This window comes from Dermacentor albipictus, chromosome 2 (assembly GCF_038994185.2).
Source record: "Dermacentor albipictus isolate Rhodes 1998 colony chromosome 2, USDA_Dalb.pri_finalv2, whole genome shotgun sequence".
Classification (NCBI taxonomy): Eukaryota; Metazoa; Arthropoda; class Arachnida; order Ixodida; family Ixodidae; genus Dermacentor; species Dermacentor albipictus.
The window spans coordinates 131,653,651-131,674,045 of record NC_091822.1 but is presented as its reverse complement, the minus strand read 5'-3'; the positions used below and the strand labels follow the sequence as shown (position 1 = coordinate 131,674,045).

At 48.7% G+C, this 20,395-nt stretch overlaps 1 protein-coding gene across 1 annotated transcript in view; it reads left to right on the top strand.

The window, feature by feature from the left end:
• LOC135912560 (required for meiotic nuclear division protein 1 homolog) overlaps positions 1-20,395 on the top strand; it is a 32,582-nt gene that overhangs the window by 3,359 nt on the left and 8,828 nt on the right. Inside the window, exons 4-8 of the mRNA XM_065445037.1 lie at positions 830-1,011; positions 2,001-2,040; positions 4,284-4,384; positions 16,516-16,613; positions 18,211-18,275. Of these exons, the coding sequence (XP_065301109.1) occupies positions 830-1,011; positions 2,001-2,040; positions 4,284-4,384; positions 16,516-16,613; positions 18,211-18,275 (486 nt within the window). The remainder of the gene's footprint in view (positions 1-829; positions 1,012-2,000; positions 2,041-4,283; positions 4,385-16,515; positions 16,614-18,210; positions 18,276-20,395) is intronic.

Here is a 20,395-nt window from a genome sequence, read left to right as displayed (position 1 = left end):
CCTCGCAACGCTTGTTTTGCGCCAAGAAAGGACTTAGTTTACGAGAAGCCAACAAACACTGACATGAAGGACAACATAGGGAAATTACTTGTGCTTAATAAATTAAATAAAGAAACAATAAATTAATGGGAATGAAAGTAGATGGAAAAACAACTTGCCGCAGGTGGGGAATGATCCCACAACCGTCGCATCGTTTCGCGAGCCAGCAAAAAAAAGCGCACCACTATGCGATTGCCAAACTAGTGAAATGCGAAAGCATGGGCGGCGCGGAGTCGAGCGAAAATAAAATATGTTGACCGCCTCTCTCGTTGTCAAGGGTAACTTCAGTGAGTTCTTTTTTCTAAAAAATGACATAGAACTGGACCAGTTGCACTTTACTTCGTCTTGTAATACAATAGGTGGATGTTTTTGCAACGAATAGTTGAGTACTGGTGACAAAGCTTAACTGAGGAGTGTTTTCGTCATCGGCAAGTACTTGAATGTCCCACGGGAGATTCTAACCATGTCCTGTATTTGCCTCAATTTCTCGATAATTAAGGCTCTGTTCGCGATAATATTGATGCCTTAGAGATTCTTGAGCACTAATCTATCACTTTAGCTTGACTTAATATTTGCCTTTAATGTCCCTTTAAGACACTCGGGAAATTTGGTACATTTTTCCAGAACTAATTTGTGGGTTAAAGGGTTAAGCATTATGCCAAAACTGAGAATTGCAAAATTGTACTTAGTCGGACAGTAATGTACAGAGTTTTCTTTTTTTAGCATCCCCATTTTTTTGTCCTGATTATTGAGTGTTAACTTAGTTTTGTACTTTCTTTGCACCTCATAGAGTTCACTGACAGCTGTAGCATACAGTACAGCCGAGGAGTATAATCTGACATCCATCTTGAATGCATTGAAGAAGCAAGGCCTGTATGAAGACAAGGTCATCTCTGAAGATTTAACTGATGTTCTCTATGCTTCTGCCAAGTACCAAGTGAATGAGGAACTGAGAGAACTTTTCATCTTTAGGTGAGCCAGGTATGCAGCTTTGAATTGGATTGTGAACTTTGCAGTTGTAAAATTAACTGCTTTTCCCCCCATGTTTGCTGGTGCATTCTCTTTTATTTTAACACTGGGTGAAAGTACCGCTTGAAAGGCCGGCCGATAACGCAGTTGGAAGAGTTACTTTCATTTCGTATAAGCTATAAGGTATCTGATAAGACAGAAAAAAATGCTGCTTTTGTGGGTGAATATCTAAGCCGCCTTTTGAGTATTTGCATTTTCTTGCTTGTATCAGTGAGGTCTTTCTCACAACAGAGGTCTTGAACAAAATGCCAAGCATATGTATTGAGCGTCAGGTGAATCAGGCAGCCTCTGTGTACCGCATTTGTGGAAGTATTCTTTCCTTTTCCGTTGTAATTACCATCCTGAGAAAGCAGCTCGCACCATAATTGGAATCGTGCATCAAAGATGTCAGAAAAAAAATCAACCTTGTGAAGGTTGCTTTGCAGCTGGACAGACTATAAAGGAAGCAGCTTTTTCGCATGAGCAGTTTGGTTTCTGACTTCTAAAGTGTTCAGAAGTTATTGATTAGCATGTATGCAAAAGTGGTGGTGCCTGTGATGCAACTGTCAGGTCTCAGATAATCATTACTATCTCACTGCATTTTGCTCTTCAAGTCCAGTAAGTAGAGTACATACTCATTAAATGGGTTTGTACAAACAACTTCTGCAAATGAAAATATATATTTCAAGGTTTTAGCGTGTTTTTTGAGTGAATTTTTAATACTGAATAGATGAAACCTTTTATCTGTGACTGATTGATGATCTAAGTGTAGAATGCGTTCATGCTAGACTTCTTTTTTCTTTTTTTTTTCTCCTTTAAATTGTTAAACTCGATAAGGCAGGATCATTGTACACTTCATAGAAATTTCCTACATGAAATTAAAAGATGATGTTAAAATGTATAAATACCATATATGTGTGGCATTTATGTAACATGTCTCCTTTTACTTTTAGGGAAGGATCAATTGTCTTTTGGAATTTCCCAGAAATAGAGGTAATTTTTGGAATGTTTATTGACTTTAACATATAAAACTTGACTTGGTGTCATTTTGTATCACATTTTTTTGTGCTAAATCTTGGTTGACTCATCAGTTTTTTTTTTACCATGTATTTAAGTGGAACAGAATCTTCCAGTGCAGCAGAATATTAAAGAAAGAAAAAAGAAAGAAAAGGTGCATATTTGATGAGTAAAAATTCCTATCTCAGTTTGATGTATGAGGCAATTTAATTTTTCCCAAAATAATTCTTTTCAATGTGTTTGAGCATCAACTTCTGCTGTCCACTGTATCTATCAGAAGGATGACATTCACCAAGCTTCGAGCCATGCATGTTAAAGGCTCCCTGAAATGTTTTTTGCCTCTTAGAGACATTAGGGTGTATCTAAATGAATGGTTTTTGCAAAAATTTTGTGTAACACAGGTACCAGTGGTTAAATATTACTCTCCCCCTCAAGCTGCAGCATTTCCCATCGACTTTTACTTGGTGCGGCCATTGCACCACTTGGAGAAGGCGGGATGCCTCCACCAAGTGGTGACGCAAGTGTTGCCTACTTCCAGTTGATTTGAACTGAGTGCGTTCCCATGTCTCTTTCCAATGCAGTTACTAGATGGAGCAAAATTTAAAAACTCACTGCACGTGGCGGATGGAAACGGGTTGGCACCACCCACAACGTTAACTGGCATTTGATTGTTTTTGGTGCGACATAAAGCAAAAAGAGTTGGCTGCTGCTGCAGCATTTGCCGCATTGCTGCAAGCACATATGTCATGTACAAAGTAGCTATTTCTGGTATTATTTCAGTTTGATACTTGCCTGATAACATGAAAATATATACTAGCATGTACATTTATGATTGTCTCTATATTATGCTCATAAGATATCTCTGTAGCCATCAACAGAAAAAGAAAGTGCTGCCGCTAATTTCTGAGTGTGTTAAAATGAGCTATTTATGATATTTTCACTAATAATATAATAAAGAAGGAAGTACTACATCTAAAATTGGGAATTTAGGAGGCAGACACCATTCCACTACACCGAAGTCTAACTCAAGATGGCGACTGTCTGGTCGATCTTTCTGCTTTTCTGCTATCTTTCTTGGCAAATCATATACAAAACTTAACTCTCTGACAAATGCGGAACCTACGGGTACCATTAAATATGCCTTCCTTTTCATAACTGTGGGTAATCGCTGTGTTGACCAAGATGGTTGGTGTTGACATTGACATACAGTGTGTAGTCACTGCAGTTTACTTCCAGCATACACTTGCAGTGCAAGATGAGTGTAATACAGCGCCTGGTATCATTCATGTTCCTGCTTTCAAAGAAGATGTCACTGCTCTTATTTTAATGTGCAAACCCCTCCGTGTCCATTGGCTGCCATTTTAAGAGCTATAGCAGATGATGTACATTTTCATCCAGAAGTGGGCCATTGCTTTTAAGAAACATCCAGATTTGTTGCATTTGTGTTCTTATTTTTATGGGCACCCAAATCACTATGCATATATATACCAGTAAAAATACTCTTAATGCAGCGGAATGTTTCAAGCATTCCCGATGAGCTAAGGTGGGTAGCCAGTCGAATAGCTTACCCAAGTGTCATCACTCGCCCAAGCTATGTGGTGTGGGAAGGAACGGCTGAAAACACAGAGGAGTGGTGGCACTGGAATTGGTAGCAATGTACATTATGATAAATTGCATGCTTTAAGCAGCGCACTTAGTTCTGTCTCCTAATGATCAGAAGTACCTACCTTATCGACTTGGCTCTTTTGCACACATCCATTAAAATCACTTCAGGGTCCCTTTAACTCCCTAATAATTAGCAATTGTGGTTTATGTTCAAGTATTGTGTTCATTGCATTTAATAAAGATCAACCGCAGGGAACTTTCGGGCTGCATTAATAGAAAGCCTTTTGTGTACTATATAGAGCAGCTGCAATGCAAAATTTAATGTTTGAAATACGAGTAGATACATAATTAAAGGCTTGCAAAAGCAGATGTTTCGATATCAAAACTAAAAAAAAAATGCTTGCGCTGATGTGTGTACTAGACACCAAATTTGTGTGTGGTCTTCTAAGGAGCTATTTAGAGGCTGCTAATAGAAAAACTAGACTGTTACCTGCCCTGCAGCTTTGCCAAGATTTCTTCAGTGCTCGTTTGTATGCTCGTTGTTGTTGGCATTTAATCTGAAAAGCCTTCCACCTCTACAATGTTCAATCCCTACATGCACGGCCTCCTTTCAGAGGAAAGCAGTGCTGCAGTTCCTGAAGCCTTATGAAGAACACCCTTACAGCCCATCCCTTGTGAACCAGGAGATTGAAGCTTTAGAATTTGCATACCACGAGTGAGCCTACTTTCTTTTCTAATACTTTTATACGTGCCAATGCAACGAGCTTATGGCACAATGTTTTGGTAAACTTCACCCCATAATGCCTATTGTATCATGTGCTATTCCGAGTTTGATACCTCAAAATGTTGTTTTAAGTGCATTAAACTTTATGCCAAATCCATAGCTGTGTTTTTGATATGCTAGAGTGAAGTTTTACCTGTATGTAGTTCAACGAACTGGTTACTAGTTAATTAATTACTATACTAATGACCTTTCAACTCTAATAATATCTTAATAATACAACTCTAATAACACATTGGGACATCTATAGTACAGAATGTGTTCATGGATAATCTTTAAGCAGTCTTCCAATTTCTGTGTTTCTATCTCCCTTCCTGAATAAGCAGAGGTTGTGCTCCTTTTGGTGCCAGTTCCCAGCCTGCTCATTGCATTCTCTTATCTTTCTCTCTACTTGTATATCTTCCTGTGAGGTGAAGACAGCTTAGGGGCATAATCACTTTTTCAAGTCAGTTCTTAATGAAACATGAAACAACATTTTTATTCTTTTTTAACACCAGTGTTAAATGCCAGAAGCACCTTTTCCAAGTGCAGTGTACGTCACCCTTGTGTAGAGCGTGGGAACAGCCACTCCGGAGGCAGCCAGGGGCTTCTAACGGTAGCTGCTGGGCTCGATCGAAGCATCTAATGCCTGGCCCAGCTACTACCATTAGACGTTGCTGGCTGGCTCCATAGCACCCCGGCAGTTGCCATTTGCTCGCTCTACACAAGGGTGACACACACTGTACATGGAGAAGTGAAGATTAAACTTCATGTGGTGGGTTGCCATACTGATGCCTGATCCTGCATTTTTGTAGTATTTTAAACATACTTCCTGGTTATTTTTTGCCATCATAGTAGCCTGTATTAAATTAAAGCACACTTTTCTCAAAGCTAGTGGCAAAAATACTATAAAATCACTTTCATACAGTTCTACATGCATTAGACATCATATCTGAGGTGAATATGTTATCTAATCGCTCCCTACTTAGATTTAAGAAAAGTTAACGGCACTGTGCAATAAAACATTCAAGGGGTCTCGGGAGGATTCCATCGAACCTTGATATAACACACACGAATGTAGGGAAGCAAGTATAAAATTTGCTTGGTCATACTTTATTTCAGTCAAGTATTCTCCTGCTATGACGAAATCAAAAATGCAGGATCCGGCACGGTGTCAGTTATAGCAAAGCAAATTTTTGTTTGCATCTGCCTAAAAATATTTATTCTGATAGCAAAAATCTTAAGTACAGTCATCAATCAAATTTTCAGATGGCTGATTTTTTTCGACATGCACGATTCCTGCTGCATGAGGGTAGTGATACGGGCTTGTTGATCGGTCATCATTGAAAGGTATCTGTATAGCGCAACAAAACAAGGACACAAGAAGAAACGAAGACAAGTGCTTGTCTTGTGGGAGTCCTTCGGTCTACCGGGGCGCAGTCGCTGCTGTGCCTAAGGCTCCGGACTTATTCGCCATTGCGAGGAAAACCTCTCCCAAATGCCTACCCCTCGACCGCGCGCCGTTTTCCCCGGGCGCCGCGGCCGCGTCCCGTGACGTCATGCTACGCGGCCCTGCGATTGGGTCGTGGGGCGTGACGTAGGGAAGAAGCCCCGACTGGGGACGATCGCCGTGCGCGGGGGAGTCGGGCTGCGACAGGGGCGAGCGCCGGTCACGAGAGGCAAGCTGCAAGGTGCGGTGGGTCTATCGCCGTGCGCCGTCGTGCCGCGTCGTGAGGCTTCACTTCTCGGGGGCCACTTGGCGACGCCGTGCGCGGAGACGTACTGTGAGCCCACATTTTTGGCGCCCAACGTGGGGCGCTAACTGCCTTTGCATTGCTGCGGTGCGTAACGAGCCGGAGACCCGCTTGATCGGCCGGCCGTGCCATGTTTTCCAGCTTCAAGGAGTCGTCATTGTTGACGACTCTCGCGAATGTCGCCCTGTTCGATTACTCAGCCGATGCTGGTGTCGAGCGTGGAGGCACAGCTCAACTCCCAGAGCACGAACCACGGAGTGCAAGCTTAGTTGGCGCAAACCTACCAGATGCGTGTGATATGTCCACGCCGCTCCACGACGGGCGTGGATCTCTCAATGCAGCGATAAGCAACGATGAGCTTGCCGCCATGGAAGAGGGGAGACTGCCGCGAACCCCACCCGCATTGAGCAGCTTCGCGGCGTTGGCCTCCACCACCGACGGCGAGCGCGGAGGGAGTAGGGGGTTACCGCCTGCCGCGAGCACCGTTGTGCGAGGTGGCGAGGTGGCCTCGAGTCGCGTAGGGTTGAGCGAGGTACCGCTGACCGAAATGAGGGGAGGGTTGCAGGTGCCCCAGCCTGCCCAAATCCCGCCTGCAGACGCTCCTGATGAGACGAGCGCACCGGACGCGAGGGCGTTGCTTGGCGAAGCCACGCGACTAATTGAGTCCCTTTCGAGTGCCCTCCGGACTTCCTTGGAGTCGCCAAGGCACTCGCAGCCGGTGGTTAAGCTGGCAGTGCCCACATATCGCGGGTACGCGGATGCGGTTAGTGTCACAGACTTCCTTGACAGTTTGGCGCACTATCAGGCAGCTGTGGGGCTTGATGACCGCGAAATGCTGGCTCGGGTTGTGCCCGTTGCTCTTACAGAGCGAGCAGCACAGTGGTACAGGCTTTCCGGCCACCGCGCAACGACGCTCGAAGATTTCAAGGCGGCTCTCCGCCACGAATTTTTGCCTGTCGACTACTATCGTAGAATGCGGCGCGAGCTCGAGTTGCGGACACAAGCCCCGGACGAATCACTCCTCGAGTATGTGCGAGCGATGGAGGAGCTGTTCCAGATGGCGGAGCCGACGGCCTCCAGCGACGAGAGAGTCGAGAGGGTGATAAGGCAGGCTCACCCAACCTTTGCGGCCTACCTGCGCGGAAGTCGGTTCCGTGATCTGGAGGACATGGCCGCCGAGGCCAAGCGTATACAAGGCGACCTGCTGGCCATGCGTGCCTACCGCCCTCCACCGCCCGCAAGCGAGGCGCTAGAGCCGCGCTGTGCATGGACGGGAATCCTTTTCCGTTCACGCCAACAGCAATCGCCCGCGCATTCCACCGTTGCGGTGGGCTTTGAAAACCGGCAAGCTTTGGGAATCAGCGAACGCGCCTTGGATCCTCATGCATACGCGCGGAGCGCGGCCAGTGCGGAGCAAAGGCCCAATCCGCCCCCTCAAATACGCCAAGCAATCCGCAGCACCGCGCGCCCAGCGGAAGACGCAGGTCCCGAACGGCCTGAGGGCAGCGCAGCGGGCGGAGGAGGACGACCGGGGCAGAGTGCTTTCAACCGCAGGAATGCGCGCGGCGGAGCCCGCTGTTTTGAGTGCAGTGAGCTGGGCCACATTGCTCGTTACTGCCCCAGACGCACCCTCCGGCAGGGAAACGGGGATGGGGGTCGGGCGTGAACGCACGTCCGACCGAAGTGATTGTCGCTCCCTCCGTGTGTCGTGCGGGCTTTCCCGCGGATGCATTCGCCCCATTCGTCACTGTCACTATTGCTGGTCGCGAATTTGCCGCACTCCTCGACACAGGGGCCAGTGCGTCTTTGTTTGGCGACGACGTTTTGACCCTCTTGCAGCAGCGCTTTGTTCGCTTGCGCGAATGCCGAGCAACTTTTAACCTAGCCAGCGGCTCCGTTCCCGCAGGCGGGGCAGCGAGGCTGTCTGTTCGTTGGGATGGTCGAACGAGGCGCCATCGCTTCATTCATTTGCCTGGCTTGAGTGTTCCCGTGATTCTGGGTCGTGACTTTCTTCGTAAGACCCGTATAGTGGTAGACATTGCGAACGGAGGCTATAGGGTGGGACCGTTGTCCCCTTTGAGGCTTTTCGCTGACCCTCCGGCATGTGTCGCCGCCGAGCGAGTGGCGGGCCCGCACGGCGCGCTAGATAAGGGGGTTGAGCCCTTTCTGGCGCAGTATTCTGCGTGCACTACCGCTCAGATAGACGTGCCTGCGCGAGGTGGCTTGTTCCACCCTTTGATCGCCCGTGCAGTAGGGCTGGAGCTCAAACAAAAATCTGACATGTCCGAAGTTCTGTTCAGCTATGACGACCTGTTCACAGAAGACCCAGGTTGCACTGACCTTGTACGCCACAGGATCGAGACTGGGGATACGCGTCCTTTGAAGTGCAACCCCAGGCCGGTTAGCCTGTCCAAGAGACAGGCTATCGATGGTGTGCTTAACGAGATGCTGGCGACCGGTGTCATCAAGCGTTCCGATAGCCCCTGGGCATCTCCTGTCGTCCTGGTTCCAAAAAAGGATGGCAGTTTCCGCCTTTGTGTTGATTACCGTCGACTGAACGCACTTACCCGTAAAGATGCCTATCCGTTGCCAACCATCGAGTCAATTGTGGGCAGCCTAGGTTCAGCGAAGTATTTCACGACTCTGGACGCTGCTAAGGGCTACTTGCAAGTAGAGGTGGAACCCGAGGACAGAGCAAAGACCGCCTTCACGTGCCATCGTGGGCTGTTTCAATTTGAGCGAATGCCATTTGGTCTGTGCAACGCCCCAGCCACATTTCAGAGGCTAATGGATCGGGTTCTGGGCAATGCCAAATGGTCCCATGCCATGTGCTACCTCGACGACATCGTGATCTATTCCGAAACGTTTGAGGAGCACATACGTCACGTTGGGGACATACTTGGGAGGATCAGGTCAGCGGGCATGACGCTAAATCCGGCAAAGGCACAAGTGGCGCAAACTCGAGTCCACTTGCTGGGGTTCACCCTAGGAGGAGGCTCCATTGAGCCGAATTCGGAGAAGCTCCGGGCTCTCCTGGATTTTCCCGCCCCCAAAGATGTACGCGGCCTCCGCCGCTTCCTCGGAATGGCCAATTTCTACCGGTCATTTATTCCATCTTGTGCGAAACTCCAGGCACCGCTGACAAAGTTGTTGGGGAAGTCTGTGGAGTGGCGTTGGGAACCGGAGCAGGAGCAGGCATTCCGCGGCTTGTCCCGAGCCATCGCCGAGACAGCTCGCCTCAGATTGCCTGACCTGACCAAGAAATTCGTCGTTCAGACGGACGCGAGCGATTTGGGATTGGGGGCGGTCCTCCTTCAGGAATTCGATGGTGTCCTGCACCCTCTGGCTTTTGCTAGTCGGGCGCTGCTCCCTGCGGAGAAGAACTACTCCGTGACGGAAAAGGAGTGCTTAGTGATTGTGTTTGCACTGAGGAGATTTGACGTCTATTTAGACGGCACGAAATTCGTCGTGCAGACGGACCACAGCGCGCTCAGCTGGCTCATGAGGCTTCGAGAACCTGCGGGTCGGCTGGCACGTTGGGCACTTCTAATACAGCACTACGACATTTCGGTGCAGTACCGAAAGGGGAGCACGAACGTCGTCGCAGACGCGCTTTCGCGTGCGCCGCTTCCCCACTCGGCTGATGCCGGAGGCGAGCGGCGAAAGACGGAAGCCGCCGACACGCCCGCCTGTGCGAGCGGTGAAGTGGCCGAGGAAGAGAGGGAGACCGTCTTCGGGTCCCCACCTATAGAGGAGACTGCGGTAAAAGAGGTTTTCGGCGTTGTACAGCCGGGCGGTGACGAGAGTTCTCCATCAGTGGGGGGAATAGTTGTAAACGAGCCAAAGGGGAGCGTTGTGAATAGATCGACCGGCACTGGTGGTAACTTAACCGTTCATGACTGTGCCTTTAATGAACACGATGTCACCGCGCATGATGTTCTCGCACGGGTGCAGAAGGAGTTAGCCGCAGAAAGACAGCCGCGTACCACGACACCGGAGAACGAGGCCTTTGCACTATCTCCAAAAGGAAGTAATGGAACCGGCTCTCACTCTGGAGGGACCGCGATTATTTTCAGCCGAGAAGAGCTCCTAAAGGCCCAGCAGGAGGATTCATTTTGCAAGGAAATTGCTGGTAGAGTAGCGGAAACGGAGCGCCGTAACGTTGCTGGTGTTGCAACGAGCGCAGAAGTACCCGGGCCAGCTTTTATTGCTGGTACTTCCGAAGATTCCTACCTGCTGGACCACGATGGGCTCGTGCTTAGATATATCGCTACCGAGGATGAATCAATTAACCCGTTTAAGGTGGTGATACCGAAAAGTCTGAGGCGCGCACTTTTGCACTACGCTCATGATGAACCGCTGGCTGGACACCTCAGTGGCTCTAAGGTCTTTGCAAGACTCAGCCACACTGTCACCTGGCCTGGTATGAAGCGCGACGTTTTCCGTTATTGCCGGACTTGTCACGTCTGTCAGACGGTGAAATCTCGCGGTGGCCGTCCGCCGGGTTTAATGAAGCCGATTGACAGTCAGCGGCCTTGGCAGTTTGCTGCCTGCGACTTAATTGGGCCTTTTCCAAAGAGTAAACAGGGCTTTCAGCACCTTTTGGTAGTGGTCGATCACTTTACAAAGTGGGTGGAGCTATTTCCGCTCCGCAAGGTGACGGCTCGGGCAGTGTTGGATAAGCTAATGGAAGTTTTCACACGCTTTGGATTTCCGGAGCGTTTGATTACTGACAATGCGTCTTACTTCACTTCTCGGGTGTTTCGTGAGACGTGTACATCCCTTCAGATCGAGCATCGCCTCACATCGCCCTACCACCCCCAGGCCAACCTCACGGAACGCTTTAATCGTACTGTGAAGTCGATGCTCACGGCCTTTGCCAGGAGCCAGAAGGATTGGGCAGACCACGTGAACGAACTCGCGTTCGCCATTTGGACGGCGCAAAACCGCTCAACAAGTTTCTCCCCCGCTTTCCTCATTTTTGGCCGTGAACTGGCGAATCCGCTAACCATTGTTACGCAGCGCCGAGCAGGGGTTGAGAATGCGCCAGGGGACCTTTCCTCGTACGCAGCGCAGCTTCGCTCCCGGCTTGCCCGCGCTTTCTCTAGAGCAAGGGACAGCTTGGGAGCCGCCCGAGCCCAGCAGAAAGCTCAGTATGACAAGAGTCATCGCGACGTCTGCTTTCAGGTCGGTGACTTGGTGCTTAAACGCAACCATGCTCTTAGTGACGCCAGCAAAGGGTTTTCCGCAGCGTTGGCTCCTAAATGGCTGGGGCCTTACCAAGTGGAGAAACGACTTTCACCACTTGTGTATGAGCTGACGGATCCTCAGACGGGGAGAACCAGGGGCCGCGTTCATATTGCCGACTTGAAAGCCTACCATTGCAGGCCAGTCGAGCCGGCGCCGGAGCCCAGCGATCTCGGGTGTTCCGGGGAACAGAGCACGTCCGGTGTTTCCGACCGCTTTCGGCCGTCGCATCGATACCCCCTCAGGCGACGACCACCATTGTGAATTCGCCCTCGCGTTGCCAGACCTTTCTGGTAAAAGAAACGCGTTACTCTTGCTTTCTGCCTCTGCAAGCGAGTGTTTCTTTCCTCTCGGGATTTCCCGCACAGAGGCCAGCGCGCCACGGTTCCAGCCCGCCCTAACTAGATGTCAAAAAGTTTGCCCGTTTGTTCAGTGCTTGTATTTCTTCTTGCTTGAATAATAGGTTTAGCCTTCCTCGTGTGCATAGCCTTGTTTTCAAAGTGCCCCGCTTCTTACCCCGCATCGCCATTGTACGTAGCTGTAGAGGGGCGCTTGGTGCCCTCATCCTTTTGTTGTCTCGTCTTTGAGACTCGCCGCGTAAGTGTCCGGAAAGCGGGGGCGTGCGACCACGGGAGCGTCAGATGAGGGGAAGGTTTGAGACATTGGACGCCTCAGACATTGGTGTTGCCTGCGCCCGAATCCGTTGCAAGCCCTAAGGGCACGTGTCGCGGGTGCCTCGTGTGTGCGCGTGCAAAAGGGGACGAAAACCACGTCCAGCTGGCTTTCACCATCGCTGCTACCCCTCTCGCCTCAGACATTGGTGTTGCCTGCGCCCGAATCCGTTGCAAGCCCTAAGGGCACGTGTCGCGGGTGCCTCGTGTGTGCGCGTGCAAAAGGGGACGAAAACCACGTCCAGCTGGCTTCGCGACCCTCCATCCTGTGCCCCCCATCTCTGCTCGCTCCTTCTTGAAAACGACTGGCGTCAGCATTTACTACTCCTGCTGGCACTGCTGCTGCCGGTGCCCGGAACTGACTTCCCGCTGTCATTCTGTCTCGACAGTCGCCTTCGTCGGTAGCTTCGAGTTGCAGCGCACTCGCGCTCAAGATGGACAAGCCGTCTGCCCTTGTCGCCCCTAGGAGCCGCCGCCGCAGCCGACGCCGGCGCTGGGTGGCACAGCCAGGCGCTCCAGCCACAAGGAAACTCCCTGCTCCAACGACTGTCCCGCCTGCCACAGCTACGGAGACCAGTCCAAAAACACGGAGTGTGGCCACCTGGACGTGCCAGGAGGGTGTATCGGCACCCCTCTGATACGTCCCCATTCGGTGAAGGCATGGCCCGCGCAGCGCAGAGTGGAGAGGTGCCAGCACCCAGTGCCCTATCCTCATTAGGGGCACACGCTGACTCTAACGGACGCAGCCGCGGACGGCGCCCACCTGCCTAGGGTTCTTTAACTTTTTTTTAGTGTTTATTTGCGAGTGTTTGTCTCTGTGCGTGTGTGTGTGTGTGTTCGTGTAGCAGATATTACATTTATTCTGGGGGTATTCTGTGGCAGTGTGCTGTACAGTTTTTCCTTTGAGTTATATGGTTGTGCGCGATTTTCACTGGGTTTGCTGTACGTGTTAAATATCTATGCTATTAGTGTATCTGCCCTGATTACATTGTTCTCGTTTCTTTAATATGTGTTTAAGGGCTGGAACGGAGGCAGGAGGGTAGCCGTCCTTGCAATATCTAATGCTGGCTGATACAGGGGACTTTTCCTTTGTGTTACATGCCGCCGGCTTATTTCTCAGCTGGTAGGGACATTTAAGGGGAGAGGGATGTGGGAGTCCTTCGGTCTACCGGGGCGCAGTCGCTGCTGTGCCTAAGGCTCCGGACTTATTCGCCATTGCGAGGAAAACCTCTCCCAAATGCCTACCCCTCGACCGCGCGCCGTTTTCCCCGGGCGCCGCGGCCGCGTCCCGTGACGTCATGCTACGCGGCCCTGCGATTGGGTCGTGGGGCGTGACGTAGGGAAGAAGCCCCGACTGGGGACGATCGCCGTGCGCGGGGGAGTCGGGCTGCGACAGGGGCGAGCGCCGGTCACGAGAGGCAAGCTGCAAGGTACGTGAGCGACCAGCTATTTGCGTCCCCCAACGCCCCGCCCTGGGGACGTTCACGTGCTTTGTCAGCTTGCGTAAGTGTGGCTTGCTGAGTGGCTTTGCGTTCCGCCCTTGCGGTAGTCGCAGGTGCTCAGTGCGTCACATTTTGCGTGTCCGAACCGTCGCAGACCATTGTCGGTGACGGGAAGCGCTAGGTAGCGTTTGCGAACGCATTTCGGCCCGCGCGCGTAAACCATTGTTCGACGCGGCGTGTACCCCGCCTTCCTCGCCATCGGGAACCGCGGGCGCCGAGTGTACTCCGTGTGTTTGGGTGCAGTCTGGCACATGTTGGCCATTGGGGATCAATAAACGCCTTAACTGTCCTGGACGCCGTGTGTTCCTGGGAGAGCGCCCATGCGTACGGCCAGAGCCGTCCAGGTCTTTCGGCTCGGTGCTCGAACCTGCGGTGGGTCTATCGCCGTGCGCCGTCGTGCCGCGTCGTGAGGCTTCACTTCTCGGGGGCCACTTGGCGACGCCGTGCGCGGAGACGTACTGTGAGCCCACAGTCTTCATCTTCGTTTCTTCTTGTGTCCTTGTTTTGTTATGCTATACAGATACCTGCTGCATGCCCCACCTACCCCTAGCACCAATGTACAATGGAAATATAACTGAAATTTTGGATGCAGCATGGTGTTTTGTCATCATCCTTGCACGTGATGCTGCAAAGATGGTGGCCATGAACAAAGTTGCTTCATGTCAACTCTCACGATGCCGCATCTTTGGTTGCTGACTCCCGACGAAGCAGTATTCGTTAGGCCTAGTCGGCCAAGTAATACAGCCAGCGGAGTGGCCGGTGACAAGCACGCGTGGGGAGCTCACCGTCGATAAGTCTGCACTCGTAGATTGTATTCACGATCAAGCTTGAGATCAGATGCATGGGGCAGACTGACAACCGTAGTAGCAGAGTACAGGTATGTGTGCAGTTCCCTCTGTGTCCGAAAAGTCTGACGGCGGCGTGCTCGTCTTGGCCAGTAGCTTGGCTTAGTTGAACAGCAATCAGCAAGCTGACGTGTCGGAGCAGACCGGGTGTATGCCATTTATTGCAGTTCCCATGCCTCGTATTGGCATGGCAGGATGCCAACGGTCAAAAACCCTTGTCTGGTCCTTTTCTGGCCTAATCCGGCTGCACAAGCCAGATAATGTTTTTTTTTTTCGTTTTTCGTCTATGTTTATAACAATTATCTGACATAACGAAGTTATTTTTGTGTCCAATGCAGTGTCATGATAACGGACCCACGTACAACAGACTTTTGGATATAACGGACCATATTTCAATCTTAGTTTGTTCTATCTATTTTATTAATGCCATGAAGTTCGCTTTTAACAGACTGCACTACAGCAGACGAAATTATAGGCAATTTTTATCAAAATCGGGCGTTTAAAACCGACTTCTGTCGTGTCGACACGGGCTGGCAACTGACTTGCGAGGGTCAGCCGACTATCGCGGCTCAATATTTTTCGAGGGAGGGAGGCAGGAAAGCAGGGCAGAAGTGCGCCTTTCGCATGCGAGGCATGGAGGCAGGGGGGGTTCTACTCTGGTGGCTGCTTTTAACGGTGTGGTTGCGTGGGCGCCTTATCTTGAAAGCGATCTGCGATGTGAAAAATTTGGAGGACGCTTAAGCTTCACCTTTAAAAATGGAACCGGATGGCATTCAAAGATCCCTGGCTGCTTCTCATGATTCCTGGCAACTGGAGTGTATGTAACCGTAACGTTTACTGGGAAACGCTATGCATGGGGGAGCTTTATGGTAGAAATGCTGCCTCTTGCGTGGGCCGCGATGTGGCGGAGGTGAGCGCCAGCTGGAGGTATTGCGAGAAACCAGGCATGCCTCTACGTGGCCCCCGAGACACCCCTGCACCGGTGCGCGCAAATGGCGGATGCCACGGCCGGTCTGTGAATTGTAGAAATGCTGGAAAAAAGGTTTCTTTGTGTTTTCGCATAACAGAATCATGTTTTCTTGTATAGTCAAGTTAAAATCCGAGAGCTATCATGTCTGTAGGTTGTGTGCATGTCGTAGTTTACAATTTTTCCACGTGTTTTAGTTTGAGAATTTCGATTATTTCAGTAAATTTCTTGCTTCACATGAGTGGCCTGGGTATGGGTGGTTCGAAAATCTTTTTGCCGAAATGATCGCTCCAAAGCGATCTGCTATGTGGACAAAGTGTGCTCAGTGCTGGTAGCTTCATACGTGCTGTGCTTTCGATGGTTAGTTCGCATTGAAGCGAGAGACAGCACAAATGTCAATTTGCTCGCTGCTGCTGCTGCACTTATCTTCCTTAATTTGCTATCACAATCTATGCTTTGCCTTGCAGGTGAAACTGTGACTTTTTTGTTTTTTTACTTTGTTCTTTTACTTCATTCGTTTACTGCATTCGTTACTCACTCTCTGCAGTGACGTTGTCAGACATTGCAACGAAAGTATTGGAAGTGAGGCGTCTTGGATATTACGGACTTCGGATAAAATGGACATTTTTTGTCAGGTTGTCAGGGTCTGTTGTAACAAGCGTTGACTACTAATTAAGCAGCACACAACCCATGGGAACCACTTGCTTCAATCAAGCAGTGCTGTTAGTTATGGAAATGAAACATTCTTGCCTGGTCTTTAAATTTGATAAACTTGTTTTTATTGCATTTACTGGGCCTTCAGATCTTCGGCAAAGGCCTACATTTATGTCTTTCCAATTTGCTAAACAGAAATTCCCCCCTCCCTCTCTCTTTCTCTCTCTCAAGTGATCACTTTCAGTTTGCTATTCCTTTTGAGGAAAGTAACTGAAAGACGAAGCTAAAGTGGAGCTTCCTCAGTGCAAATGCTAATCATATAAAGTAAAACATTGTCCTAATGGTGTTGAAGAGGGAGACAATTACTTTGTTATATCCATTACTATGTGCACTGCAATATGAATCTCTAAGAGGACTTCAAAGAGAACTTCACATTCTTGTTTCAGAAACAAGACGAAGTTTCATGATGGCAACATCTACCTAAGCAGAGATGGTGAGAGTGACTTGGAGAAGTACACATTCTCGAGTGGGCTTGCTCTGTCTGGTAAGTGTTAGAAAGAACTTACTGATATACCTGCATAAGCTACTGCATACGCCTAGAAACTTGTCTGCTCACTGCAAAAGGAGGACATGCATGCAGCTCTGCTTTTGAGCAACATGTTAGTGATGATGTAGACAAAGAACCAGAGCATTGGGAAAACATGTAAAGCCTTGCATATCGTGGAAGAAAGAGAGCGAGAGGGAGAGATAAATAAGATGCCTGTGTGGGGAGCATCGACTGGACAAATCCAGAATGTCAAGTCACCTAAATGATCAGGTCTTTCTTGTGATCCATACTTGGCCTGCTGAGTTTTGTACGTGTTTTTTTTTTTTTGTCATAAAGTCATTTGGCAGCTTGCATTCTGTATATGCTTTTGTTTACCAACGCCACGAACATGGTTTTAGTTTTGTATCCTGTTGTAATGCACAGGCAATTTTTGGGCTCATATTCTCAGAAAAAGAAGTTCATTATATTGAAATTTTACCTTTTAGGCAGATAAGTACAATCACTGATCGATTTTTCTTACACGGAAGGGGCTATAAGATTTTCTGAATCATGGGGGCAATCGGAAAAAAGCAAATTTGAATGAAACAAAAAATTCATTTTACTGGATTTGAGAGTCGGCAACGAAAGATAATGTTTCCTGCCGTGTGTACAATATCTTCACATTGGCGGTTATCGTGAACTCACTTCCTTCCCCTCTTTCCTGTTACCGCCATCATTCTTGGCTAGCCCTTGCAAGCTTTCATAAAGCATACAGTACGCTGGGTGCGATAAAATCATGAGAGCTTCTTTCTTGCATTTTCCCGACCCAAAGTGCCCCCAGAGACAAATGTGGGTAGTTTTGCTGGGGAATGTTACCTTCTGGGGACTTTTGCTGGGATATCTTGCCTCTCTTGCGCCTCAAAATGCCTCAAGAAGGCGAAGACTCACTTTGATTTGTCAGCCGACTAAACTTCCATCCAAACGTGATTCTAGTGGCCAACACAGAGTGTGTAATAGCAAAGTGTCAGCTTTTCTGTCATTATTGGTTGGCCCGTGTCACTGGGGTGCACGTAACATAAGGTTTGTCACCGCTTTGCAGTTTGTCTTCGGTGTTCAGCCAGTGGCACAGTCATCGGGAAGGGTACGTGCCACATAGGCACGCCCTGCATATGTGCCGCCTAGCCATGAACAAGAACTTTAGCGTAACATGCAATTGTACATTTATAGCAAAATTAATTCACAGTAATGGCTTGTCATTATTCATCGGTCTGCGGCTGCTAAAGGAGCATCTACTTAACCACTCCCGCACCCCCAGGCCTGATTACAGAGGACAAGAAGTTATGACTTCTTCTCTATAAGGTATAACACCATAGAAGTTTGTAACTTCTATTGACAAGAAGTTATAAAGAGTTACATACTTTGTTATATTGAGAATTTCATTATATTTAGGTTTAACTTTACTTTGTTTTGTGGCATAACTTATGGACACATCAGGATTTTAAAGAAAACATTGCAATCTCTGGAGAAGTGTTAATGTTGTATGCCTGGGCAATGAAATGTTTCACCTTTTTCATTGCCATTCATTTAAACAAATTTATCTGTTTCTTTTGTTCAGTGAAGCTGGCCATCTGGGAGACATCATTGGATGGCTATGTAAAGAGCATCGAGGACATCATTGAGGTGAGGGAAGCCACTGTAGGCACTGAGACTCAACCAGATAACTTACAATTTACAATGTGAATAAAATTGATGCTAACACTTAACAAATTTTTTGCGAGGTGATGTGTACGCTACGTTATGGGCACCTACAGCTGAACATACTGCTCCGTGAGTGCAGAGACCAAAGTAAATGTAATATTTTTTTTCCATGTATTTATGGAAGTGTTGGCTTGTGTGGTGAGCGTCTATCGGAGCTACACTCTCTGCTAGGTTGCTATCATAATAGGCTCTAGTGATGGTAATGCAAGGTATTTGTCATATCTCGGATTCATTATTTTAACCACAACAGGAGCGAAATTTCTAAATTGCCTTTACGCTTGGTTGTAGGTGTATGTTAGAGAAGTCGACATGATCGTAATTAATAAGGAGCCCTGCATGACAGCACCTATCATAGCTCAAATCTACATCCTCGGTCGATATCTACCAAGGGTACTTTCACGTTTGCATGAGGATACTTTAAATAAGCATGAGGTCTCTGTGTAGTACTGGGCATTGGATGATGACGTGGTGCCACTTCTGTTGCCCTTGTGATACGCTTTCTGGGCTCTCACCAGTAGTGTGACATGACAATGATAGAAAGACTGTACCATAGAACTTTCCTGTTATGGCCACTGCTCCTCGATTAGCTGCTCAGTGTGAATTGAAAAGGATACTCTAAAAAATTGTTGAGAATATACCGTAAAAACCGAACTATAGGTCGGACCGGAACATAGGTCGATCCCCCAACTAACGAATTCAAAAAATGAAAAAAAATCTTTTTCAGTGGCAAAAGTGCCGAAAGACATGACACCCTTACCTATAAACAAATGCGACTCAGCGGGTTGCACAATGGTGACAGTATTTATTTAAATGCTGCTCGAATGTGCACCTGGCCAAGTTTTTAGCGGTATCACGCGACCATCGACCCGCATGCGTGTCAACACCGTATTAACGGCGCTGAGCAGCGAAACAAACGAGATACGCGTATTCGCTATTTCGCCGCTCCGTGCCCTGATAAGGTGCTGACAAACACGCGGGTCGACGGTCGCGCGATACTGTCAAAGATTCGTCGGGTGTACAGTACACAGAAGGGCACGAAGTCCGCAAGCGCTACTCCGAATCAGAGCAACACCTTTGATCAGAGTCGGATGACGAGTGCTTCTCGCTGCCCAGTCCATAGGCGCGTGCGATCTCTACCGCTTTTAAACGAATGCATTCCACAACAGGCAGCGATCTTACACGCAGCTCTTGGACGGACTCCGCAACCTTGCCTTATACAGTTCTGCAGTCCGCGGCGATCCGGCCACAAAATGACGTTTTCTTTTGGTTGCTGCAAGTTGTAATACGCTGCTTTTGCCTCCGTCACTACCGAATGCTCTTTTCGGATACTCCAAGTTCGCGCTGTGCCGCCAGGTTGCCGTGGGCTTCCGCGTACTCAATCGCCTTTTTCTTGAAGGCGACGGTGAATTGACGTCGGCTTCCACTCATTTTGAAACAAAATGAAAATGCAGCGTTTAACTTTGCGACAGTGGAAACGCTAAGTACCGGTGCCACAATGTCGCCACGCCGCGATGCTGCTGATGGCGATGGCGGCTGTTTACTTCATCCGCCCATTATTGCAAGACTTCCGTAGTTTTCCGCCAATGTCCGGTATATAAGTCGAGGGTCGACTTTTCGCGATGGTTTTTTGAAAAAAAGTTCGACCTATATTCCGGTTTTTACGGTGTGTAGCTCCAGGTGGAGAGCCTTTTCAGTTTAGTGCCTTAATGGCATTACAAGAAGGCGTGTGTGTTGGGCGAGGGTTTTACATTAAACTCACCAGAACGGCATGTTTTGACCCCAACATGCCCGTTAAAAGTGGTAAAAATATCCCACAAACATACAAAACACGGCGTAAAAATGCATAGAGAGCTGCTGCTAAGGTGTCATTAGTGACACTGTCCTAGGAAACTTAAAATTAATTATATTCCAGTTACGCTATTAGATTATGTTATTTGGTACATATTACTTCAAGAGTGAACAGTGTGAACACAGGACAAGGCAAGAAGGCACAATATGCTGTACTTTTCTACACTCGTATATCAGCATCGTACACTTGTTTC